The sequence below is a fragment of the Lepisosteus oculatus genome, chromosome 8, assembly GCF_040954835.1.
Source record: "Lepisosteus oculatus isolate fLepOcu1 chromosome 8, fLepOcu1.hap2, whole genome shotgun sequence".
Classification (NCBI taxonomy): Eukaryota; Metazoa; Chordata; class Actinopteri; order Semionotiformes; family Lepisosteidae; genus Lepisosteus; species Lepisosteus oculatus.
In genome coordinates, this window is record NC_090703.1 from 43,018,171 (window position 1) to 43,044,392 (window position 26,222).

At 34.7% G+C, this 26,222-nt stretch overlaps 1 protein-coding gene across 2 annotated transcripts in view; it reads left to right on the top strand.

Annotated features, from left to right (window-relative positions):
* Nucleotides 1-25,344, top strand: part of zc3h12b (zinc finger CCCH-type containing 12B) — a 33,135-nt gene extending 7,791 nt beyond the window's left edge. For both annotated transcript variants that reach the window (XM_006632817.3, XM_069193476.1), the window contains exons 2-6: nt 11,633-12,393; nt 13,758-13,897; nt 17,763-17,997; nt 18,376-18,482; nt 18,844-25,344. In XM_006632817.3, the coding sequence (XP_006632880.2) occupies nt 11,633-12,393; nt 13,758-13,897; nt 17,763-17,997; nt 18,376-18,482; nt 18,844-20,249 (2,649 nt within the window). In that variant the 3' untranslated portion in view covers nt 20,250-25,344. The remainder of the gene's footprint in view (nt 1-11,632; nt 12,394-13,757; nt 13,898-17,762; nt 17,998-18,375; nt 18,483-18,843) is intronic.
* Nucleotides 25,345-26,222: the final 878 nt, after the last annotated feature.

The following is a 26,222-nucleotide window of genomic DNA, read 5'->3' on the forward strand; positions in this document are numbered from 1 at the left end:
GCATTTTTCCAATTTTATTATAAAAAATACCTCTGATATTTCCTGAAAGTATTTGTCTATGCTTGCATTTTTGGTATCTATTGTGGTGCCTTGTGGTCTGTCACACAATGGTAAACACAGACATGTTTTTTTAATAGATTAGAGCTTTAATCTTTGAAAAGTCTTCTTGGTTTTCTCATCAGTTCTTTAAAGCCTCAATTCCTTATTTATTTTAAAGGAATTGTAGAAGAAATGTGCCCAAATCCAGTGAAGTGAAAAATGCATTTCCTTTATCACTCACAAATCAATGAGAATCAATGTGAGGGTAAGGTGGATGCCTTAATCGTTCTTCATATACTGGGTGCAGCTGTAGTTCCTCCTGCAGACAGTTTGGCTAGGAAGGCTTTTCCCATTAAAACAGAGGCTTTATTGGCCTTTATTATCCCATATGTGCTAATACATTATTTGTTTTATTGACAGATGCAGGAAAGAATCAAAACACCTTTAAATGCGTCCAAATGATACCAGATATCAATAAAATATACAGGTACATGAATTAAAAATTCATTGTAATTTTGTATTTAAACTCATGTAGGCTATATTATCGTCTGAACTATTTTAATGTCAGACTTTTTTTGTACAGGTGGGTAGCTGCGTCAGCATGCGTAGGCTGCAAAGGAACAAGTAATAGGTTTATTCCATGCTGAAAAAAAAGAAGAGAGAAAAAAAAGAGAGAAAAAACAACGTTTCGGCCGTGGAGCCTTCTTCAGGTGTCAGGTGTTGACACCCTAAGAAGGCTCCACGGCCGAAACGTTGTGTTTTTTCTCTCTTCTTTTTTTTCAGCATGGAATAAACCTATTACTTGTGACTTTTTTTGTTTACAGTTTTTCCCATTTCATTGTCATTCTTGACCAAATAATTGGATGGCAGTACTTTTAATTACCTTTGTTAAAAAGTGTAAGGACAATTTTTCTCAGATAGTGCAGACTGAATTGTGTAAAGAAAGTGAATACATGATTCAGTAATTGGGTATACACTTTCACATCTATTAATGATATTTGTGCCTTTTTGATTAAAAACATAATTCTGCAGTGCTGGGATTTGCAGGATGTTGGTATTAGGAATGGTGCAGTCATTAAAAAAAATCCAAAGCAAATACAGCATATGACAAAGTGCAATCCACTTTGTAAGAAAAATAAATCATTTCACCGATTTGGTTATCAGAGCACAAAGCAGTAAAACAAAGATCTTCCCTCTTCAACATGCAGAGCCACAGGGTCTTGTCTTCTGGTTTCTATTGTTACTAATCCAGTTTGTTTTAATTACAGCTTTTTCCATGTCTTTAGGCATTAAAATGGGTTTTCAGGACCATGAGGATTGCTGCAATAATGTCAAACAGTTAATCCATGTACAAGGATAAAAATATAATTTATTTAAAAAATATATATAATCTCACATGTACAGTACAGTTGTCTTTATAAAGACTGAAAGTGTGTACTGTAGATCATAGATGCTTATGGTTTGGCATATCAACAAATTATGGTAAAGAGGGCATGTTCTTTTAACAGTATGCCCTTTATATGTAGCTAATTATATACATTATAGACATGAGTTCATGTATTATGCTGTATGGTCTGATATTGTTTTTGCAATCATGTCCTTGTTATTACATTACAGCCTATGAAACCAAGATCTGCCTTGCCCCCATGTTGATAATGATTATTTCAGTTCTGCTTTGAGAAAGATAGGCTCTATTTTGCCAGTTAGTCGTGACTCTGCTAAAAAGCTGTTTGCTGATGACAAGGCCCAGTTGCTAGGTAACATATGTCATGGGCTGAGCCTCTTGAAGCGCCGGTGTAGTATCTCTCTCTGCAAGACAAGGGGGTGAATTGCTGTTTCTAAAACATCACAGCATCTTTTACTTTTTATATCTCTTACTTTTGTATTGTACTAATGCAATGCTTATGTAACAAAGTTCGTATTTCCATGCTTAAGTTGGTGCCTTTCAGTCAACTGACTCTAAAATCAATGATGATTTTTTTATCTCAATTTTCTTAAATCTTTGGTACTGAAAAAATGGGCTTTTGGGAAATGGAGCACCATGTACTATATTTGAAATATTGATTAGCATGAGGGGTTCATACTTATGTATTAGTGTTTTTAATGTACCAGAACTACAGCCATAAATCTAAAAACTAGACATGAAATATTGAACTCATTGACACACTAAGTAGGATTCAGAACAAGACATTGACTATGAAGAGGGGAATCTGAAATGCTGGCTATGTATGAAAAGATGAATAACTGCGCTTTCATGTCAGAATGCAAAATAGTTTCTTGTCAGATGAAAAACAGACTTGTTCCATTACTATTATTAATAGTGATAATTCAACATTTGTACTGTGTGAGCAATTAAATGAGAGCTTTTCGATCAAAATATAACAACTGTCCTTACATAACAGTTTATGTATGAAGTGTGAACATATTTAAATTATGTTTCAAATGTTCAGATTAAAAATATATGTATATTACAAGACCATCCACAACTGAATGTGGAGGTCACTGCAGCAATATTATATAATATTATCTCTTAGGTATTTTGTAAATGGCTTCAGAAGGGAGCATTTTCATTTTAGAATTGCAAAGAGAATTCATAGCTGTGTGTACAGAATAAGACCTTGACACGTCTGCAGCATCTTGTGCTTGTCTTATTTTAGTATATGCATCGAACACATCAAGGAAGTGCAGAAAGCTCACAGTGTGTACAGTTGCTTTTCACAGCAGATGAACATAGATTAGAACATAGAAGTGTTTTTGTAGAACTAAAGAATATCTTTTTTTAGACAGAACCCTACTCTTTATTTTTATAGTTTTAATCACATTGATAACTATATATTCCTTTTGTGAACCATTTGCTCTTTGTTTTCAAAAACGATTACAGCATTCTGTCCCTCCCGCAGAAATTTCTTCATCTATGCGTTAGTGTAAGAACGTCTAAAGGTTTGAATAAGGCCTCTTACAGAAAAATGTAAATAAAAGCCAGTCTTTATTTGTTGATGAAATCTAAGACAGTCTTACCCTCTAGGGGAAGCAATTGGAGTATAATACAGAACGTATACAAAAACTGATATTGTGATTGAAAGTCTTGGAATAAATGAAGACCATCCCCATTACAAATATCACATAGAATTCATGTCTCCAAAGTGGAGGGAGTTTGATTGGGAATTACCTACAGTATAAGAAATTCATGATTTTAGAATGTATTAAAACAGGAATGTTCTGCCTTCTGTGATTTCATGAATCTTCCTATTAAATGCACTGTTGTAATTAAGTACACAATTATAAGATGAAATGCAATCTACAGTGTGAAAGGCGAAACACTAATCTAGGTATTCCATATAGTGCCCCCCCAGGATTAAAAAGTGTGAGGATTAAAACAAATAAACAATGATAGCAAAACAAGTAGGACGATTACAATTTAACAGACTTTTGAAAATCTGACAGTTAAGCACACATTGTAGACATTTTATAATGCAGAATAGAAAATTAAATTTGTAAATAATTTAATTATATCGCCTCCCAACACGATTCCCTCCAATTGTCATTCAGTTCAATATATCTATCATCCTGTCTTTAATTTGCTGTAGCACCTTTTGCGAAAGAGTTACAGAGTTACAGAATTACAAATTATGTAGCCGATAAAAATATAGTGTTAGGTCGCCGGTGTAGTAAACAGCTAGACCTTATGCGGAGCGTTTAATTCAGATCCGAGAGCTTACTATCTGATTGAGGCAGAGCAGAAGGCTAAATCCAATATTCAAGGCTGAGGTCGAGAATCCAGAGAATCCAAAGGAGAGAATTGTGCGGAAGGAGTAAACTGAGCTGGCAGCAAGCTAACAAGTCAGAGACTCTAATTCCGAGTGTGGAAATGCAAGACAAGAGGGTTCAAATAGCAGAGAGCTGAGATATGATTGGAAAATGAGATAATTAGTGAGGACGCGTGCGGAATGTGGTTGTAATGTATAGTAACAGTTTATCATGAAATAAGATGTAAGTAGTGTAGGACCATTTGGGTACGTAAGAGAAGAAACCAAAACTCCTAGTTTGTGAAAATAAACCTCATAGTTATGTTGGGAAATAAATATGATGGAACTAGACCTGTTAGTGCTTTGTAGCTCCAATGGAGTACCTTAAAGTCTGCCTAATAACGAACTGGGAGCTAATGTTAAGATGCTAAAATTGGATATATATGCTCCTGTTATATTTAGTTAAGAGACGCACAGTAACATTTTGAACAGTAAAAGTTGAAATCTAGATATAATGCAGTTTGGTGTGTTAGACATTAGCCCATTACAGTTGTCCAGTCTTGGTGTAACAAATGTGTAGCAGTTTTTCTTTGTCCTGTGTTGAAAGAAATGGCTTTTAATTAAAAATATTTCTTAGATCTAGTCATATATTTTCATATGAATAAAAACATGAGTTTTTGGGCAAATAATACACCCAATGTATGTATTAAAACATTAAGGGTGAGCTTATAGCTGTCTATACTGTATTTATTTCAGAAAGTTCAGAGTTCTTCTTTCCTAATAGTAAAACCTCCATTTTAGCTTAATTTAACATGAAGAAAATACTAGTTATCCAACTTTTCATATTAACAAGGTAAACATATTATTTATAGCCAAGGAGTCATGGGGTTTCATTAGAAAACATGTAAAAAGCATAAATTGTACAAGATGGTTCCTGATGATGTCCCCTAGGGAAAACAATAGTAGGTCAGACAGAGCCAGGCAGGATTCTTCACATAACTTGTAATAAACACAAACATGCCTCATTTTGTTGTGTACTTTATTATCGAATCAATCATAACAAGTCATAACAAACCTATGAAAATAATAACACCCCTTTTAGTGTCTCTTGCAGTCCGTACTAATATAGAACAAATGAAAGTGACAGTTATATTTTTCTCTGCATGAAAATGAAAATATTCTCTGAAATATTAATTGATAATACCAATCTAGCAGGCATAAGCATTTTTGATGGGTACAGCTTCAGGCCTTTATTTTCTACAATTTCATCTTTTTGTTACTGCTGATTCTATGGAATGAAAAGCACAGTGTAAATTCAAGGAACTTTTTATTACAGGGCCTTGCAAAAATATTCTGACCCTATCTATGGTGTTAAAGTTTTTTTTTTGTTTTTTGCTTTGAAAGTGTGGCGTAGGTTGTGTATATAAAAAATATTAATTGCTACTTCAAAGTGTCATGGCTGCAAGCTTTAAAGCCACTAAATGTTAAAGCTTTGCGATGGTCTGAATAGTTTTACAAGCCACTGTATGTGTGATCTGAAGAACTGTTTGCTTTTATATACTATAGCTATGTGAAACCCTATTGCATTAATTCTGTATTAACCAAGAATCTGACACAATGGCAAAGATGATATATGCATTGTGGGGTTTTACTGGTATTTTATCTGGGTTTTTAGTTTACTTATAAAGGATGTTTCCTTTGGCAATGTTAAAGCCTCCCAGTAAGTGCTTAACCCAATCACAACCACCCACATGTTGGTCAAACTGAGATTATAAGTATTGTTAACTGTGGTTAGATGTTATGCAATTGTAAATGTGAAATCACTGCTGCTTGAAAGTTTAAGTAAAAACACATACAGGTACGTTGTTCTAAGAGTTATAAGGTTTCCCTATGTGCCTTTAGGATTAAGTATTAAACTGGTTTTAATATATTTTGTGATCATTTTCTTTTATTAGTTCTGTATTATTTTCCCTCAACGTGGCGCTTAATGCAACTCCTCCAGAGTGCATTACAAATATTGCAATCATCCACTACTCTTCAGTCTGTATTTGTGTAATTTCCTGTATGAAATCTTTACTGTGGGAATTGGCAACTGGTCTCTTCTGTCAACTTCCATAAGTTAAATATTTTTACCTTTTATTTTTATAATATACAGATTAATTTGTACCAAGGAGCATTTTTCATTATTCATGAATAGAATTATTCAGACTTTTGCTAATGTAAATATATTAACTAATATATTTGAATATTTATATATTATATTAATATATTTGAACACAAATATATTAACATACTTGGGCCCTGGGATCAATTCCTGAGGTGCTATCTGCATGGAGTTAGTATGTCTCCTCTTGTTTTTGTGGGTTTCTTCCAGGTGCTCCAAATTCTCCCCACAGTTCAAACCGTCTTGGTAAGGACCGTAGCAAGTTTAACCCTGTCCGCAAGGCGGTGGAAGGTGGGACCACTTCTATCCTGCAGAATGGGGTACCAGTCCATCATAAGACCGCAGAGGAAAGGGCCAATTTAGAATAAATCAAACTGAGCCAGCATGTTTAGGAGGTTGGAGGAACTGAACCTAGCAGTGCTAATGGTCATGCCACCAAGGCTTGAATAAATACTGAAGATAGGTATTGGCTGTTTTGAATGTGTGAATTAAAGTTTTGCTGCACAGAATGGAAATAAAATGTTACAACTTTTCAGGGTCCAGCCTGTCATGCACTAAAACTTATACTTACACTTCCTGTAAGTGGATAACTGATGTATTCCCAAAATGCGTCTGCAAGGCAGCTAGATTTGATACTCTCACATACTGCTGTGTATGCTGAAAATGTTGCTGAATGTTGTACTTTGAAGTAATTTTAAATTTGGCAATTTTGTATACCATTGTATACCAAGATAATTCTGCTTACAACAATAGATGTATTGGGCAATTATTGATATTGATATATCATAATTAACGAAGAAGTAAAAAACGGCTTTAGCTTTGGATAATTTTAGGACTGTTGTAAACAGTGTGGTACTTGCATACTTTGCTTTTTTCCATTCTGTTGTGAATTTCTGAGAATAGTGACCTCATGTGGGCATATTTTATTATTTTAGCAGTTTTATGATGTTCAGACACTTTATAGATATACATTAATATACTTGTGATGTTTTGTCATTGGAAATAATATATCAGCCTTAAAATCTGTAATTAATACAGAAATAATTTGCTTACCCTCTTTGTGAACACATCTGTATAGTCCCAAAAACAAAACAAAATAACAGATAAGAATAACCGTTCTCCACCCCTGATTAACCTATCCATCACCCATCCCCTTTAGTGGTACTCAATTACAAATTTCTGCGTAAGAGCCCCTAAACTGCAACTAAACCAATGTTTAGTTGCAATGGAACCCCAATATAAAAAGGCTGTTACTCCATTAGTGGCAACCTTGATTCCAACACCTCCCTTTTCTCCTACTGGCACCATGGATCTAGCAATTGAAAGTTTGATTTAAATGATAATAATAATGATAAGATAGGCCAGTGATACCAGGAGAGGGCACCCAGCACAGTTCCACTGATTTTTTAGCTGCAGTAGGACCTGACAGCTAGGTCCATTTCTGATACAATGATAGAATCATCATTCCGCAACAGTGCTCAATCTGAACAGAGAAATGGATAAACAGGAACATACCTGTTTCTAGAACAACTTCTGAGTGAAATATACAAACGTGTCGACCCTGCACTCCTGGACAGGATCTAAATGAGCTTAATTGGCCAAGTGAATGCCTTTTGTTTTGTACCATTTTTATGATCTTATTTTTCTGCATTGCCAAGTCAAACTAACAGACATCTAGACAATAACGAAATTGGGGAAACCGATAGAAAGCTAGACTAAGTGTATTTTGGAAACATTTCTGGAACAAACTGTCCAGCTGTCCAGATAGTAAAATTCATGGATCAATAAGGCTATAGTCATGCCAGCACGAAGTGAGAATTATCAACAGCTGTGATTTCATACAATGTTTTTTTTGTTGTAGTAATGACAGGATAATAAGCTCTCATATTGGCCTACGGAAACATATAACTACGTGCAATTATGTTTCTGTGACATCAGTAGAATAACTAGAACATGAATTGGTCTTATAGTGTGCAAACCTCTCAGTGTTGTATAGAAGTGTATAAAAGTAATTGAATGAGAAAAGACTACTAATAGGTGTAGTTAATCTGCATTAACTTGAAAACTAAGGGGAGTTTGAGTTTGATTGATTTTTCCAAACAATTAAAAAACTAAAAAACTCCATCAGAAACCATTCTTTTGAGAGGTTATACATGGTGAACTTTTTATACATTTAAATTTTTTATTCATTTGACTAAGCCGATTCTACGTGTAGCATATGCATTTGCTGAACATGTTCTGTAGCTAATAGTCGTCAAATATTGGTTTGTCCTGTTAAAAGTTTAACTCCTTTGAAAAACGTTTTACAGAAATATTTGTAGATACTGATATATGAAAAATACGGAACTGCCTAAGATTGGGTATTAAATAGTCTCAGACTTATTTGTTCTCTTAAACTCATGCACAAAATGATCTTGTTCACTGATCTGATGTGTCATTGTGATCATTTGGGAGCATCACAGAAACTCTATTGTAGGAGGAAGCATGCAATAAAAAGCTACAGTTGTTTTAAACTTTTGCTGAGGTGTTAGGGTATCATTTACACCCACATTATTTAGGGGCTTGCTTGTTGTGTTATTTTCATTCCTGTTTGACAGCTCCACCTTCACAAAATAAATGTGTATGCCTGGAAAGACGACTCTAAATAAATACAAGTGGCATGTGCTTGTGTAGCGGTACAGTGTTCCATGTGGCTGACCATGTTCATTTCTAGTTTGTGAACAAAGGCTTTGGGTTTCCATCCAGAACTACTGCTAAATCCTCAGTTTTAAAACTGCGCTCAGCAGCATAAAATCTGTAGATTATCAATTCTGATAAATAGTAATGAGTTCTGGGTTTTTGTGGTCTCATTCTTCATTATGTATTGTATTTTTGGACAAAACTGTGTGACAATACATTTTTAGACTCCTAGAAAAATGTAAGCTGCAGAGTTGTGTAGACAAAAAAAGGAAAGAAGATAAAATAGCTGTTATCAAGAAAAGGCCAAGCATTTACTGCCATTCACTCTGGACCATTAAAAATTGTAGTTGTTCATTTGTGTTAAAAATGTGGTTGTTTTCAGTTCTTCAGTCCTTTTTGTGCTTTGTTTTCTCATAACCTTGAAACCTTAGGGTTATACTGTATAACTCTATGAAAGACATGAAATCATGTGTTTTCCCCTCTTCCCATATGATGAAATTGAGTAAGCTCATATACTGGTGTTTTGAAACAGTCTGAAACGGATTATTTTCTCTTAACTGTGCCGCTGAAGCAGTGCCAAGGCGGTGCTGTCCGTGCGTAGAGCTTGTGACTCAGCGTCACAGTGATCCTGCAGGGGGAGTGACTGGAGAATAAAAGGAGTGCATGAACTATGTGAGCTGTTGCACACCGTATTGTTAAACAGATATGGATTTGGAGTTATTAACCTTAAGAAAGATCTAATGTGAGTACCCAGGTTTTGTTTTGTTTTTTAAAAGAGGACCTGCTTATTCAGAATTGTACTTTCCTTTAGGTAGCTTTATGACGTGAACTTATGTCACATATATTTACAGCCATTGTGTAAATATCTGTCTAATCTGCTTTATGTATCTGTTTATATATGTGTTCACAAATGTAGTAAAACATACAGTAGATATAAAGTGTGACACAAGTGCTTTTATGTGTGATTTAAAATGTTGTATAACCTATAGTAAGTAAATATGTCTGGTTTAATAATTATTCACATCAGTTTCTTTTAATTTTATTCAGTATTATCAGCAAGATGTTTTATTGATTACGCCAAACAGATTAAGTTTAGCCAGATAATACAAAATAATCTCCTGTTTTATTTCTTGTGCAACAGAGTGTTAGTTTGTCTCACAATGCAGTTTAACCATTACGTGAAATCAGATCAGTATTTATATGAATAAAATATTCAACTAAAATATGTAATATAATAATTTTTTATTTTGTAACAGTAGCACATTTGGTTAACCTGTACTATCGTCACACTCAGCTTTTTCAAGCCTATAATTGTTCAAATTAGTATATTTCAATTCATAGTACAAGCCTGCACTGAATTTCTGTTATATACGTGTGGGTTTTGATCTACTGTTAATTTGCATTTAATGTTCTGCAAAGCTAATGTATGGTGAGGAAAGATTTTGTGTTATCTACTATCTTTTGTTATTATGAAAATGTTTTAAGAACAATTACAATATTGCAATTAAAACAGATTATTACCTGTAACAGATGTTTGATAAAATCTTTGTATTTGAAATCAGTGATATTGCTGAATTTGATCAAAGGGAACTGTTTTGAGGGCTTTATTTGGATTAACTACAATATTGCTCCATCATATACTGTAGATATGCTAAAATATTCTGTCTAATTTTAAAGATTCATATAATTTCAACTGTTTTATCAGCTTAATTAAAATAATAGAAATAGAAAACAAAACAGTTCACAGTGTATATTTGAGTTTTTGTAATGAAAACTTTTTTTACAAATAGAAATAGTGAAACTAATCATAATCATACTTATGGTAGTAACAGTTGACACTTGAAACTATAATCTAAATGGAAATTATGAGTACATATGACATAAAGAGACCAGACACTGTTTTCACATGTTATTATTCTTGAAATTATTTTAAAAAGGGAAGTAAGATCAAGGTAAATGGTCTAGTTCCTTTTTGGAAACTCTGTAGTGATGTAATTCTTCTGCTGAATGTTTCCCACTGTTGATAAGGAAGCTGTATTATTATTTTTCTTTTAAATTCAATTTATAATCTCTAACAAAATCTCTAAAATGCCAAAATAAACGTGTTGTAGAAGTTAAATAAACCAATACAGGTCCTGATGGGCTGGTGTGTCTGCACTTTTTAAATTCTCTTTAAAGCACCAACACCTGAAAAGCTGAGAAAAGATGTTACATTTCTTCAATTAAGCCCACAGTAAGCTGATTCATGTCATTAAGAACTGAGTTGGGATAAAAACCAGTGGACAGATTATCTCTCCAGGAGAAGGATTGAGGATCCCTGATATAAACAAAAGATATTCAGCTTACAGTAGGAAACCCAGGGCTGTGAATGAGTGGACTGAACAGAGCAAAACATGAGAAAAGAGAGTCAAGAGATGAAGCAAGAGAAGCAGACCTGAGGTAGCTAAGTCCACAGAGAGTTCCAAAAATTTCTGTTAATCAGTGTGGGAGAAAAGAGCTAACAGAGAACGCATGAATAGAAATAGAGGGAGTTGAGACCGTGGCGAGGTCATTAAAAGCGTCTAAGAAGGGAGAGAAGGGTGTGAAGGAGCATACAGGAGGAGTGATGGGGAGGAGGAAATATAGTCTTAAGAGAATCTGAGGTCTGATTGTTTGCTAGCCATTTAGGACATAAAGGGTAGAGTTGGAAGGTGAATCAGTTAAACATAGGGCATAAAGTTAAGTGACTGATTAGCTTGAGAAGTAATAATATTAAACCAATAGAATGGCAGGAGTAGAAAAGCACCACATTAGATTAGATTGATAAATAAATACTCCCTGCTTATGGGAGATTTTCATGTGATATTTTAATAGCTAACTAGTAATCTTAGACCTAATAAGCTAAAATCTTCATTTTAACGTGGACGTCAGTGAAATATAATGGTGATCTTAAATTATTTAACTGTAAGACAGGTAACAAAATCAAATTTAGAAAGACTGCTTCTAATGATCTGTTTTCTTTCAGGATTATATAGTGTCTCTGATTTCACCGAAACACAGAAGGAAGGAGCCTTTAACTTTGGCACTGCGCAAACGGCTGCTGTCAGTGAAATCGATCATTGAATATGACTCACAGGCTGTTGTGGAGGTGAAAGAGAACACTGTAGAGATTTCGGGTGGGGGGCACAACGTAATGACGGCCTGGTCCATGGTGGAGAAGCTGAAAATGGAGAAAAGGTCCTCCAGAGAAGATGCCAATGTCCTCAGAGAGGCAACAGATGGCAGTGGGGAGTCTGAGGATGGCACTAGCTCAGAGAGTGAAGCGGAGCAGGTCTGCAGCAAAAAGAGGGAATCACTGATCTCCACCAAGCCCCACAGACAACTCTGCCGCTCCCCTTGCCTGGACCGGCCCAGCTTTTCCCAGAGCAGCATCTTGCAAGAGGTCCGACCAGAAGACAGCAAGGTTGCTGGCTGCAAGTTCAGCTCTGAATACCAGTCCAAAATGGATTTTGCATTGAAGCTGGGATACTCACGTGAACAAATAGAAACTGTACTCAACAAGCTAGGAGCAAATGCTCTTATTAATGACATTTTGGCAGAACTTGTAAGACTAGGCAATAAAGGTGACTTGGATGCACAAGCTAGTGGATCCACAAGCACATTGGTACCTCGGGGCCCTTGTACTAAGGAAATCTCAAGTCCTGAAGTTTCATTAGAAGATGAAGTAATGGACAATTTAGATAACCTGAGACCTATAGTTATAGATGGCTCCAATGTGGCTATGAGGTAGGTATCGAATGCCAGTTTACCAGAAGATCTCAATTGTGTTGTATTGTAAGTGGTAAAAGTTATAACAATTATATTGTGCATGAATGCTCTAAGTGTTCTAAGTAAAGTTTATCATCACTATAACTTAAGTTATAACCCCTTAAGTGCATAACCAAATTTGGTATTTTTACATTTTGTAGCATTTTGTGTGTTTGATTTGCAATCCCAGGTCACGAGTTATATATAATACTTTTGGACCACCCCTGTAAACACAAAATGCTTATAGGTCAAATCACAGTCCTTTATCATTAGTTTCAGATTTACCATAGAGACAATAATTCATGGAATTATTAAACCTTAAAAAGCATTATTAAGCTATTCATCTTTAAGGCATTTAGGTGACATAAGGTGTAGTTACTTTAAACTATCAAGAATTTAATGGAAATTACTTGTTGCTTAAAATCTGTCTGTGCTTTACAGATTTTGTAAAAATTCAATCAGTTTTTTCCAGTAATGACACATTGTAATACATTAATTTGAGAAAAAAGCATATGTTTTAACCATAGGTTTTAAAAAATGCTGTGTTAATTTTGACTTCGCATTCTCTTATCAATGTATTTTAATGAAACATTCCATTTACCTTATTCAAAGGGCTTATCCACTTTTGATCTAAGCCTACAGTTGGAGTGAGAATATTAAATGTATTAATGGCCCTGACACAGGCACCTGCTGGAACATATTGTATGTTGCCAGTGTAACATATCAAGAAAAGCACCGCTTCTATGCAGAGCAGTGGAAACATACACTTTAACATGTTACAATTAATAGACTGTTATTTGTAATAGTTTTTCATTATGAAATTGAATATATTTAATTAGGATATAGGTCTAGAGTAAATACAGCATGCTTAAGTAGGGGTAGACTATACAGTATATTGAAATACAGTTTTACTTTCACATTTGTGTCATATACATATACATATACACACTGCAATCTTAATTATCTTTGATTTATTATATATAACAATTATGATATCAGCTATATTCATAAAACATAATTGACAGGAATTTAATGATAATATTTGATTTCTTTATCACATATTTTAGATTTGGTTTGGAAAAAAAGGATACATTACTTTTCAGAGCAAAGGGTTTTGTGAATTTCCTCCTTTTGAAGCTGAGGTCATGAAATAACTTTGTGTAAACATTTTTCAAACCACTGTTTAATCGGGAAGTGTTCTGTTTTATGTATAGGTGTTAGTAATGTTAATATTATGATCGCTAATATAAAATATAGGAAGCCCAAATCAGAGTTTTTAAAGAATCTGTGTTTTTATAAAAGGTAGTTTTTAGTTACGTTTGTCTTTTGTTTCTTTTTTGTAGTCATGGAAACAAAGAGGTTTTCTCCTGCCGTGGAATCCAGTTGGCTGTGGACTGGTTTCTTGAGAAAGGACACAAAGACATTACAGTATTTGTACCTGCTTGGAGGAAAGAGCAGTCCAGGCCTGATGCCCCCATCACAGGTATGCAAGACTAGGAGAATCTCCTCAGAATCTGTATGATTTAGGCTTATAAAATACATTCAAAAGATATAGTGATAGGAGTAACTTACAAAATAAAATATTCAGGTATAAAATAATTAAACATTGTTTAATGAAATTTAGGAACATGCTTTTAAAAGACGAAATGCTTTTGAGATTGAAATTTTCCCTACATACATTTACATTTTTTATGTAAAAATAATATGTCATTAAGCAGCAGAAACTGAAATGGTACATATGGCTAATGACTTTTACCTTACTCAGTTTGTCACAGCACCTACTGTACAAGAGATTATGTATTGATGTTGTTTTTCAATTGAACTTTCAAGAGAGAGTGCGATCAAAATGTGATATTATTTGAAGTATACTTTGAAACTGCACTGACAGAGTGCAAAACATGTTTACAATTTGCCAATTTACTTAGTAATAGTAATAGAAGTGTACAATGTCAGGAATACAGAGTATGAAAGAATGAGAACTTGAGAAGAATGGATTAGCATGCATATGGAATAATTTAAAAGATTTTCTACTCAAAGCACAGAATAGAATTATCTCAAAAGTGAGTAAATTAAAGACTTGAAAGCAGCAGTCATATAGCTTTTATAAATCAATTAGAAACTATAAAGAGAAAATAAAAGTGTTCTATAAAATGAACAAAAAAGAACAGGATCCAAATAAAAAAAAGAATATAACAGTAATGAATTGAAATCACAAATAAAAAGAATATTGAAAAATCAAGCAATATGGAAAGAAATATTGTAGTTCAGGCTTTTTTCAGTATTACAGCAGCAAAAGAAAAAATAGAAGATGAAGTGATTTTATACAATAAATGGAAAATTGCATACTGTATGTATTAAATGAATATTTCCTTCAGGTATTTACGAAGGAAGAAATAAAAAACATACCACAGGAAAGATGAAGGTCTAGACTAAATAATATTAACCTATAGCTAAAGATGTTGTATTCTAGTTGTGTTGAACTCGAAACATATCTGTGGGGTCTAATGGTATTCTATTTCTTGTAATGAAGGATCCAAGATATTATTGGCAGATTGTATGCACAATCCCTTACAAAAGTATTCAGACTTTTGCATAGTTTTCTTATGTTGCTTTAAAGCTTTCAGTCATGTCACTTTGGAGTAGCTAATAGTTGTGGTTAATATTTATTAAATACACAACCTACTCCACACATTCAAAACAAAAAAGAAAGAAGTAGATAATTCATATTATAATGTACAAGTCATGAATGTATGAGTATTCATTCTTTTTCCTGTGGCAAACCTAAATATAGGTACACATAATTACCTAAACATATTATACAATTACAGTAGTTGAGTAGTTTATGTCTGTGTGCAACAATAGTGGTTCACATGATTTCAGTATACACATAACTTTCTCTGTAAGATCCCTTAGTCAGTTCGTGAATTTCAAGCAAAGATAAAGGATAAAGTTGTATAAAGGTACAAATCTGGAAAGGGGTAAATTTAAAGATTCTTTATAAAGTCAATCATTAAGAAGTGGAAGGCATCCAGACACAGTCACCATACAGTAGGTGCCACCATGAAGCTTACAATGACTGTGAAAGAGTTTCAGAGTTCAGTGGCTGAAATGGGAGAAAATGTCTATGGGTCAACTATATCCCTGTCACTCCACAAGGGAGGCTTGTATGGAGCTGAAAAAAACTCACTCATGGAGTTTAGAACACACCAACGAAATTATATACCAGATATGTGGCAAAGAGTCAGACAAGACAAAACTGGAACATTTGGAATAAATATCATAGCCATAGACCCAGCATGACATAACTGTCATCACTGACTGTAACGGTAAGGCATGATGGTGGCAATATTATGTTATTATTTTGCTACTCATGAGCTGGGACTGGGAAGCTTATCAAAACTGACAGGAACATAAATTGAGCAAAAGTAGTGGCAAATCTTAGAAGAAAACCTGTTTCTGACCTAGAACTGGGCAAAAACCTTACCTAGTATTAAGATAGTGATCCAAAGCATGAGGTCATTGCTACACTGGAATGGCTTAAGAATACAAAATTGAATATCCTTGTCCTTGAGTGCCCCAATCTATATCCTGACTTGAATCCAATTGAGAATTTGTGGAAAGACATGAGCGATCCACATGCACCTTGAGAGAACCTGAGCAAATCTGCCAAGAAAAATGGGCAAAAATTGCACAAGCCAGTGTGCAACATTGGTAGACACTTACACTCACTACACAGTGTGCCTTGTGTGGTACACAAAATAGAAATCTTGACCACATTCAAAGTGCACACTTTTCGAGAAAGAAAGAAAGAACTGCTTTTTTAACTTTCACTACACAAAAATCAAATGTTTTTCTTCATTGTACTCTTGAATCATTGTGAGTGAATCATTAATCTATGAATGTGTATAATACTGATAATTTTGTATCTAATGGAACACTATACAGTATTCACTCATTGGATAAAACAATTTTTTGACAACCTAATAAAACCAAAATATTTAACATGGGTACATAGGTGCAGGGACTTGTTGGGTTTTCTAAGCTCCTCTGCCTATCAATATTGTACACAAATTACATTTTTTTAGTTTTCTATAAGTGGTAGCATTCCTATAATATATGAGCACTCCTTTTTTACATAAAAATCAGACTTTAAAGTGTTAGAAGATATTAATTTTCAAATACAGACAGAAGGCAGTCAAGGTAACACATGTTGGTATTGAGAACTGGTTAATGGATAGAAATCAGAGTACATATAAGGGGTAGATGCTCAATAATGGGTAATGTAATTAGTAGGTTACCAGAGGGATCTGTACTAGAACTCTTTCTAATTAAGTTTTCTGGATTCTAGAGACGTAAGTGACATTTGTAGGTGATATCAAAAGGATTATTAAGTACTGCAGAATTTGCAAACGAAATTTTAAAAACATTTAGATAGAATTCAGACCTGGGCAAATGTCTGGCAGCTGAAGTATAATGTAGTATAAGCAGAGTATTACTTTGATCTAGACTGGGAAACACTGATCTTGATGAAAGTACTTATAAACATGACTTAGGTGTTAACACATATTTTAAACAATGCTAGGAGCAATAACAAATAATTTACAATAGATAAGATGACATTTCTGTAGACAAAGGCTGTAGCACAATTACCCACAGATGCTGTTAAAGTCACTGCCCTGGCTTGTTTAAAGAAATAGCTGGATAAGATCCTCAGACCAGCTGGCTACTGGCAACCAAATGACCTAGATAGTTCAAATGGCCTCCTCTTGTTTGTAACCTTTCTTATATAAAAACAATCAGATAATTTAAAGCATTCTTATCTACAAATTGTAGATGAATTTCCAGTTTTGCTTCTGAAATATTTTTGAATGCATTCCACAATCAGTAAGCTTTTTTCTATAAACAGGAAATGTTTAACAATGTTTTACAATGTTTAACAGTGCATAACATTTCTGTTTACCACACATTTTCTGTTAGTTTTGAACAACTGGAATGCAAAACATCTAATGATGTGATTACTACTAAACACTCAAAAGCTAATTCCTAATAATACTTGTTTTGCTGTGGTTTGAGATTATGATTGAGAGTTCTTGAGTTCATTTACATCAGATGCATTAATTACTGTGTCTAGTAATGGGGAGGAATCTACTGAATCAAAATGTAGACAGTGAAGAAGGAAAAAAATGTTCTGGTGCACTTGAAACTTGCTTTTCAGAAGTGTTCAATTCTACTTTGGGAGCAGTCAGGTGCTAGTCATTGTTATAAATCTTATTAATTTATTTATACCAGAATGACAAGGTCAGATATTTGTTTTTTACCTGTTTCTAATTCAGTGTCATATGTTACAGATCAGGAGATCCTGAGAAAGCTTGAAAAAGAGAAAATTCTTGTCTTCACTCCGTCTCGGAGAGTCCAAGGAAGAAGGGTAGTGTGCTACGATGATCGCTTTATAGTGAAGCTTGCATATGACTCTGACGGCATTATTGTATCAAATGACAACTACAGGGATCTACAGAATGAGAAACCTGAATGGAAGAAATTCATAGAGGAACGGCTGCTGATGTATTCATTTGTAAATGATAAGTGAGTAATTACAAACAAGTCTGACATAATTTAAAACATACAACAGGAATTTCATGAACTGTGAAATCAGAAAAGGTATTTTCATTGACACCATTTTATAAATCCATATTAAGAGTTAAATATTTGAAATAATTGTCTTCAAATGTTTTAGTGAAGTACATTAAAAAAGATAAGCTAATGGTAATTGGACTAATCAAAGTACGTTATGCTGTATATAAAAACAAAGAAGTTCAAATAGGTAGCTGTGTCAGCCTGCATAGGCTGCAAAAGAACAGGTAAAAGTTTATTCCATGCTAAAAAGAAAAGAAAGGAAACACAATGTTTTGGCTGTGGAGTTTTCTTCATATAAAAACAAAGTATTCAATTTGTATTCTTTAGATTCATGCCCCCTGATGATCCCTTGGGGAGACATGGTCCAAGTTTGGAGAATTTCCTCAGAAAACGGCCTGTTATTCCAGAGCATAAAAAGCAACCTTGTCCTTATGGTGAGTTTACTGCCCTGCAACTTACACACATGTAGATTAATTAAGAATGTAAAATACATTTATATACAAACATTAAAAAGAGATAAAAACTATCCATCCATTCATTGTCTAACTGCTCTCTCTGATTCAGGATCCTGCCTCAGATAAAAAATATATCATTGTCAAATACATATTATTTAACTCGTAATAATTATTACACTTAACGCTTTAGGATCTGGTATATTCTGGAATTTGCGTCTATAACTGTATATACAAATTTATTTTAATCCTTTATTTACAGTACACCTTGCCTGACTGCTTTTGTAATTTGTCTTTAGTGCTCATCAGTATTTATTCACTGCTTTTCCTGTTTCTTTTACAGGAAAGAAATGTACCTATGGACACAAATGCAAATACTATCACCCTGAACGTGCAAACCAGCCACAGAGATCAGTAGCAGACGAACTGCGTGCTTTCGCTAAGCTTTCAGCTGTAAAAACAATGAGCGAAGGGGCCTTAGCCAAATGTGGCACAGGGCCTGCAGCAGCAAAAGGAGAGAGCAGCACTGAGGCAAAACGCATCACTCCCAAACGTCAGTCTGACCCCAGCATCCGCTCTGTGGCCTGTGAGCCTGAAGAGCGACTGTCAGCTGCCCGCAAGTCTGAGGCAAACTCTGTGCCTTCTCTTGTGTCTGCTCTCAGTGTCCCAACCATGCAGCCTGTGAAAAGCCATGCGGCTGGTGCCTTGAACACCCGATCGGCCAGCAGTCCTGTTCCAGGCTCTTCCCAGTTCTCCCACAGTTCACTGGAGCACATGTCCAGCGTGCAGTACCCACCTATTTTGGTGACCAACAGCCATGGCACCTCTGTCAACTACACTGAACAGTATGGCAAATACGATTCTGTGGGTGATCACGGGTATTATTCTATGTTGAGCGACTTTTCAAACATGAGCTTGAACAGCATGCACAACACAGACAACTTCTATAGCATGGAGCATGAACATGGGATGTACCAGAGAAATCCCAGCCCTTGCTCTGATCCGTGCAATGAATCCTATTCCTCCTACACTGATTTGTACATGAGCTCCTTAGACAGCGGTCCTGAAGAAAATGTGAAGAGTCACCTGTCGTCCTCTCAGAACAGACTGCAGGCATTTGCCCATGGATTCCATGAAGCGTTAACAAGAGTGCAGAGTTACGGGCCTGATGAGCCAAAGCAGGCACCTCGTAAGCAATCTGTGTCCCATCTTGCGCCACATGTACAGCATCCAGTGGTAGGTGCCAGGTCAAGCTGCCCTGGGGATTACCCTATACCTCAAAATGTTCACCCTTCATCCACTTCACAGCCAGGTCGGGCACTGGGCATGACCAGAATGGACAGCATTTCGGACTCCAGACTCTATGAAAGTAATCCGATGAGACAAAGGAGGCCTCCACTTTGCAGGGAGCAGCATGCCAGCTGGGACCCACTTCCCTGTGGAACTGAATCCTATGGATACCACTCTTACCCCTTAAGCAACAATCTCATGCAGCCCTGTTGCGAGCGAGTCATGGTACGGAGCATGCCGGAAAAGATGGAGCAGATCTGGAGGTCGCCTTGGGAAAGCATGTCTCCGGAGCCTCAGGAACGTCACATCATCCCAGAGCACCAATACCAAACCTACCGCAACCTCTGCAACATTTTCCCAGCCTATATTGTTCACTCCGTAATGGAGAAGAATCCCCACATGACAGATCCACAGCAGCTTGCAACGGTAATAGTTGCCAAGTTAAAGTCAGGGCGTTAAAAGTTTCATTTTGAAGGGAAAATAAGTATAATATTATATATTTTATGGACTGAAGCCAGTTAAAATATATTGTGATGCACAAGGTAGAACATATTGTGTATATATTTGTACCTGCTCTAGCACTGCTGTAAATATGTTGTGATTGGCACATGATTTTTGTGAGATCTGAAACAAAAGGAAAAGGTGGAAGCCTAAGGAAGTGCATACCTCAGTGCATGGAATTTCAATTTTAATTGCCTTATATTTAAGTGACCTCAGTGCGATCGTTGCTGACCACTATTAATTTATATTTAAACATTGTTAAAGAGGTCTGTTTTTGCTTTTGAAAATATCTAGTGTTATCAGTAGCTTAAAATTATCTTATTTAATTTATATTGTATTTTATAGAGAAGCTCATTTCCTTAAGACACTACCTTTTCATGGTAGGAATTTGCCAAACTTAAGAAGACTAAGCCAAACGTAAAGGCAAGAAAACAGGTCGTATTTGCATTTCAGTTGACACTGTATCTTGCGTGTTTGTTATTTGGGTTTACCTTTATTTACAAAAAAATAAAACTAGCCATGGTTAATAATATCTCAAAGCTGCTGTGATAATGCCAAAAATATACTTAACTGTGTTAGATCAAGATACAGCACATTTTTTGTTAACAGTGTTGTTTGTAGGTTGAGTGCCGCGATAGTGTGCAAATCATTTTTCATATATTACAGGTCATGTTACATGCAGTTACCTTAATAGTATTTTGTTTTCAAAATCTGTTTGTTTTAATATTTGAAAATCCATGTGAAGGTGTGCATTGCTTTCCTTGAGACTCTGTCTCATGTACCTACTAAGGTAGATGACAAAGAGCCTTAACAGAATGGCACTTTGAATGATTTTAAATCCTTACGAGATCACAGTTTGTAATTAATTTTCTGGGGGGGGGGATGGTGTTGCTTGGCAGTAAGATGCCTTCAAAGGCGTTCCTTTCCTTTTTTAACGCTGCCCTGTAAGCAGCCATCACCCTTCTTACATTAGCTTATTTAAATACTTTTGAATGTTAATAGCTCGGACACGTTCGAGCAAGGACTTGTTGACTTCAAGTTTTTTTTCATGAAAGTCGAGAAGGCCATGTATGGCCTTTGTTTCTTCATGAGAAGGTGTGACACTGCCTAAATGTTTCTTACTGTGAAACACTCAGAACGTGAGGCTGCAGTCAGGGTTGTTTCTGGCATTTTGCTAATGGCTTGCATGCTGCTATTTAATTTGTTTCCCTGACCAAGAAGATCTTTCAAGTGACTTTTTTCAAACTCCATTACACAAAAAAAATTAAAATGAGGTTATTTGGTAAGTGTTTGAACTGAGGGTTTATTTGAGCCCAGATTCTTGAAGGTGCTTCCGTGAGGTATAATGCCACACTGGTGTATTTTAGAAAGACACTAATTTTTAAGTAGATATAGTTAATAATGTGAAAAATAATAAATATCTGAAACTATATTTCAAATGTTCATCAGTTTATAATATATTTTCTATATTTTCTATATCAGCAACATCAGTATCTCTGTTTAGAAATTCAAGATTTGTGAACCTCTTTGTCATTTTGATGGCTTATCATATGTGTAACTTGTTTTAAAGAAACTATGAAAGATTTTTCACTATTGCTTAGTCCCTTTTATTCCACGCTATTGCTATCGTTTTCAATGCAGCAAACAGCAATGCCTCAAATGTCCAGAAATGACCTTTGTTTGTTGATACAAATTGTATCTCTTTCTTGATTGTAAAAAAATATTTATGAAATGTACAGTATCATCTATATAGAATAGCTTTAATAAAAAATGCCACAATGTTTGTGACACTGTGTGTCACTGGGAGTAGCCCATGGGTATGTACTATTTCTTACTGGGCACTGTAGTTTATAGACAGAAAATCTTTTTAATCTGTTACATGAAAGTGCACAGATCTCTTGTGTACAGGTGTTAGCATTATGATGTTTTCTGTATATTAGAAAGGAAAAAAATCAGCTGTATAGTTATCATGCTATTAAAACTGAAGTGTATTGATGGTATAACTGTGTCCTCATAATTTCAGTGTGGTAACCCTGGCAAGGTATATGATCAAAAAACAAAACCATCCTTCCTTACAATATTGCTGATACACAGTGAATCACACATTTTGTAGTGTTGTAATAGATACATGCTTTCACTGAAATGCATTTTAATTTTTTAAGTCATGCAAAGTTTCAATTACATAAGTCACCTAAACTAAGGTTACCACACTCAGTTTTGAGGAAAATATATATATATACGCACACACTATATAAAGTTTTTTGTAGATTATAAATCTTCTCGGGCACGTAGCTTTGCCTTAAGCATTACAAATTCAGCAACAGGCTTAAGGAGTGCCATGTAAACAATGCTCTATTTTTCTGCTGTATTCTGAAGGCCTGTCTGTCATTTTTGTAAATGACAGGACGATATCTTTGCAAAAAAACTTTTGAGTGAATGCAGCTGTTTTGAAGAATTTAATGAAATGGTATCTCTTTTAATTGTCAGTACTCAAACTTAAGCAGGGTTCTTTAAATATTATAGGGGCATGTCATAAACCTATCCTATTTTTTCACTTTACCTTGTAAATGGATTGAAAGAGATATCTGAAAATTGTACAGTATATACAACATTTTATATAATCTGCACTGTTTAACTTACTGATCAATCTACTTAATCAACTTGTCCTCTTAATAGATATTATTATGTAGAATTCTGTGTACTCTTGTTTCAAGATGTACGTCTAGTATAGCAATTCTCAGGTAATTAATGAGATTTGTGATGAAGTTAAAGCTACACCAACTGCATTCTTGATTCTTATGCTATTCTAATGTACATGCTCAGATTTATTAAACTGAGTGAACATCTTGTGTGTTGTAAAAGTTGTTTGATGTCTTCAAGTATTGTTGTTATTATGCAATGTCAAGGGTACTCAGAGTGAGTTGACTATTTTTAGTCCTTGTGTTGTAATGAGCTGCAGTAGTTTGTTTTATTCTTTGTTGAATGAAACATGTTGCTTTTAAATTGTTTAACAAAAAGTACACAAAAAACTTTCAAAACTCTTTGAGTCTGTTGACTCAAACAAAATGTAAGTCTCAATGACGAAGTGTGTCTGTTTCTTTAAATAAAGCCAAATGTGATGTTTGTACAGAAATTGTAATATGTGAGGAATAATATTATGTAAACTGTGCCAATAACATGCGGACATAGGCATGTTTTGAGGTGCAAAATCCCACTTTAGATAATTCTTGCTGAGTTTTCCAACACACAATATGATATAAGGGAAGTAAACCTAGAAACAAAAATGTGAAGGCTTTTTTGTGTCAGTCTGATCTCTGGCTGTTTTTGGAGACACTGCACTATTAAAAAACACTTGTTGCTGCTGTGTACACAGTTTATTACATGCAGAGATATGCTCCATTTTCATTATTAGTGCCTGAGTAATGGAATTAATCCTAATTTTCTTCATCAGAACCAAATAAAATGGTATAACACCATGAAAGGCTCAAAATGAAACTTGATTTCACAGACCTCTCTTTTAATGAGGTGTCCTGATTGCAGCTTTTTAAGTTTGTAAAAATAGAATTTACCAGCTGTTAGTAGATTTCCCCTATAATATCTGCTAAGGAAACCATTTCAAACATCTACAAAAGTCAATGCTATGACAGTGGACATAATAATCCAGTAGCTTTTAATGTTTACACCTTTTTGATTCATCATTGATTGGAACCTCAGTCTTTAATTTTGCAGTTACCAGTTCATAGTGACAGGAAGGCCTACAATACAGTTCATTCTTTTTAGATGTATTGTATAGGAAGCAAATAAGATTCCTGATAATCAGATCAGTTATTACATTTGTTTGTTAAATTTCAGATTCATTTTAAAATAAAACAAGTATTCATTACTACAGTGTCACTGAGTTTGCAAGTGCAGCAGCATTCTAGGTTTACACTCAGTCCGGTCAAGTACAGCCCCCCATTTTTAATAATTTAAATGTCTCTTTTGACTTGAAATTTTCATCTATAGATGAGATTTTAGTAGCCTTATATATTATTCATCTGAAAATCCTAAAATGTATACCTCATTATATGCCTACATCAAAAGAGGATTTGAATTTGATTAAACACTATTTAGAGCTTCACAAACCTTGCCTTTGGGGTGCTGTTGTTTTCTGACATTTTCTTGCATTGGAGCGCTAAGTCACCTAAAAGAACCTGATACCAATTAGGAGCTGAAAAGAATCAAAAACATGTACCTGACCTTCTTCTCATTGTGTGAGGTTTCAAGAAATAGTAATAGAATTCCTTCAGAACAAAAACTTTTGAAACTACGACAACCCAGATACCAGATACCAAGTTTGGGCAGCCTTACATCAAAGGTTTACTATAAAGCAATGAAATGGGTCAATTTTGCATACCATAGAGTATATAACTTGTATTATAACAAGATATCCTTTTTCCTGAAGTAATAATAATGTTTTCACCTATCTTAAGGCAACGCTTTGCAAGCAGAGATCTTCCTCTTTAAATAGCCCCATAAGTTATTGTGCATCACCAGTTTGTTAACCCCCACTGCACTGCCTTTTGTGTAATAATATCCTTGGTTATCTCAAGTTTCAAAGGAGATAACCGCTCCTAGGCTGCTTATTGTTTGTAAGTTACTTTGTGTACCTATAGTGAAACTTAATAAACCAATGGGTATTTTTCACATCAGAAGACAAGAAATCGTTGAATTTCCATAGGTTTCAAAATTGTTCACTTACTGAAAGCTAAAGCTCTTTTAGCACTTTTGCATTTTGGATTCATTTATGAACATGCATGTTTTCTTTATTTTAGTGTCAATCTGAAATGCACTTTTGTTCAGTTGTTATGTTGTAAAGGGATAGCTTTTGGTGTTAAAAATGACTGAAAAATCTAAATTTATTAAGAGTGTAAAGTTACTTCATTACTTATAGCCCAGAATTGCTGTTATCGAATGTACAAGACATGGTGTAAAGTGTAATGTGGTTTCGTTTATTTTTTCTTGCCGGAACGTCTTGTGTTTGGAATAATAAAGGAAAAATCCACAAGGTTAATTTTTGCATTTATATCTGAACGTCCACAAAAAAACGTGCCTTTGATACACATATAAAGATGTTTTCAAGTGATTCAATATTTAAAAACACTCTGAAAAGATGTAGAGGCAAAAGGACAAATAATTGACAGACAAAACTGGCAAAACATTTCCCAGAGATGTGATATCATGTGTATTAAGTAGCATGACACACATTTCATGCTATTTAAATTTCACACACGACACAATGTTACAACCTTCCTCAATTTATATAACATATATACAGAAAAATGTTTGTAATTTAACTTGTGAGGCATTTTAAAGGGCTTATTAGTGAGAGATAAAGGGCCAAAGATAGTTGTTCAGTTGAGATGCACCTATTAACAAGATTACTAACAGTCTTTACATTATACATGGAATTTATCATCATAAAAAACACATGAAAATAACTTTTAGTACAACTACAGTATATAAACATCTTGTGTGAATACACGTGTGACATGTGTGTGTTTTCTTTGGTTCTACTCTCTGGTTTGGATTGGACCCAGAACACACCAACCTATTTTCATGTATTCTTATGAGGAACTTTCATTTACACTGCATTCTTTAGAAACACATCTGCCTTGTAAATCAAGATCTACAGTAGCTGTACATTGTAATCCACAGTTACACAGCAGGGTACCTTTTTTTAATCAGTCTGCAGGAGGTCCTTTTATTAGTTCAGAAATCACCCAAGATGAGTCCTACTGTATATACAGTATATATACTATATGTATGTGTGTAGCCAATTCTGAATACACACACTGTGCATGTATAGCCACTTATAAATATATATACTAACATGCAAGCAAAGGAACAAGTAATAGGTTTATTCCATGCTGAAAAAAAAAAGAAAGAGAA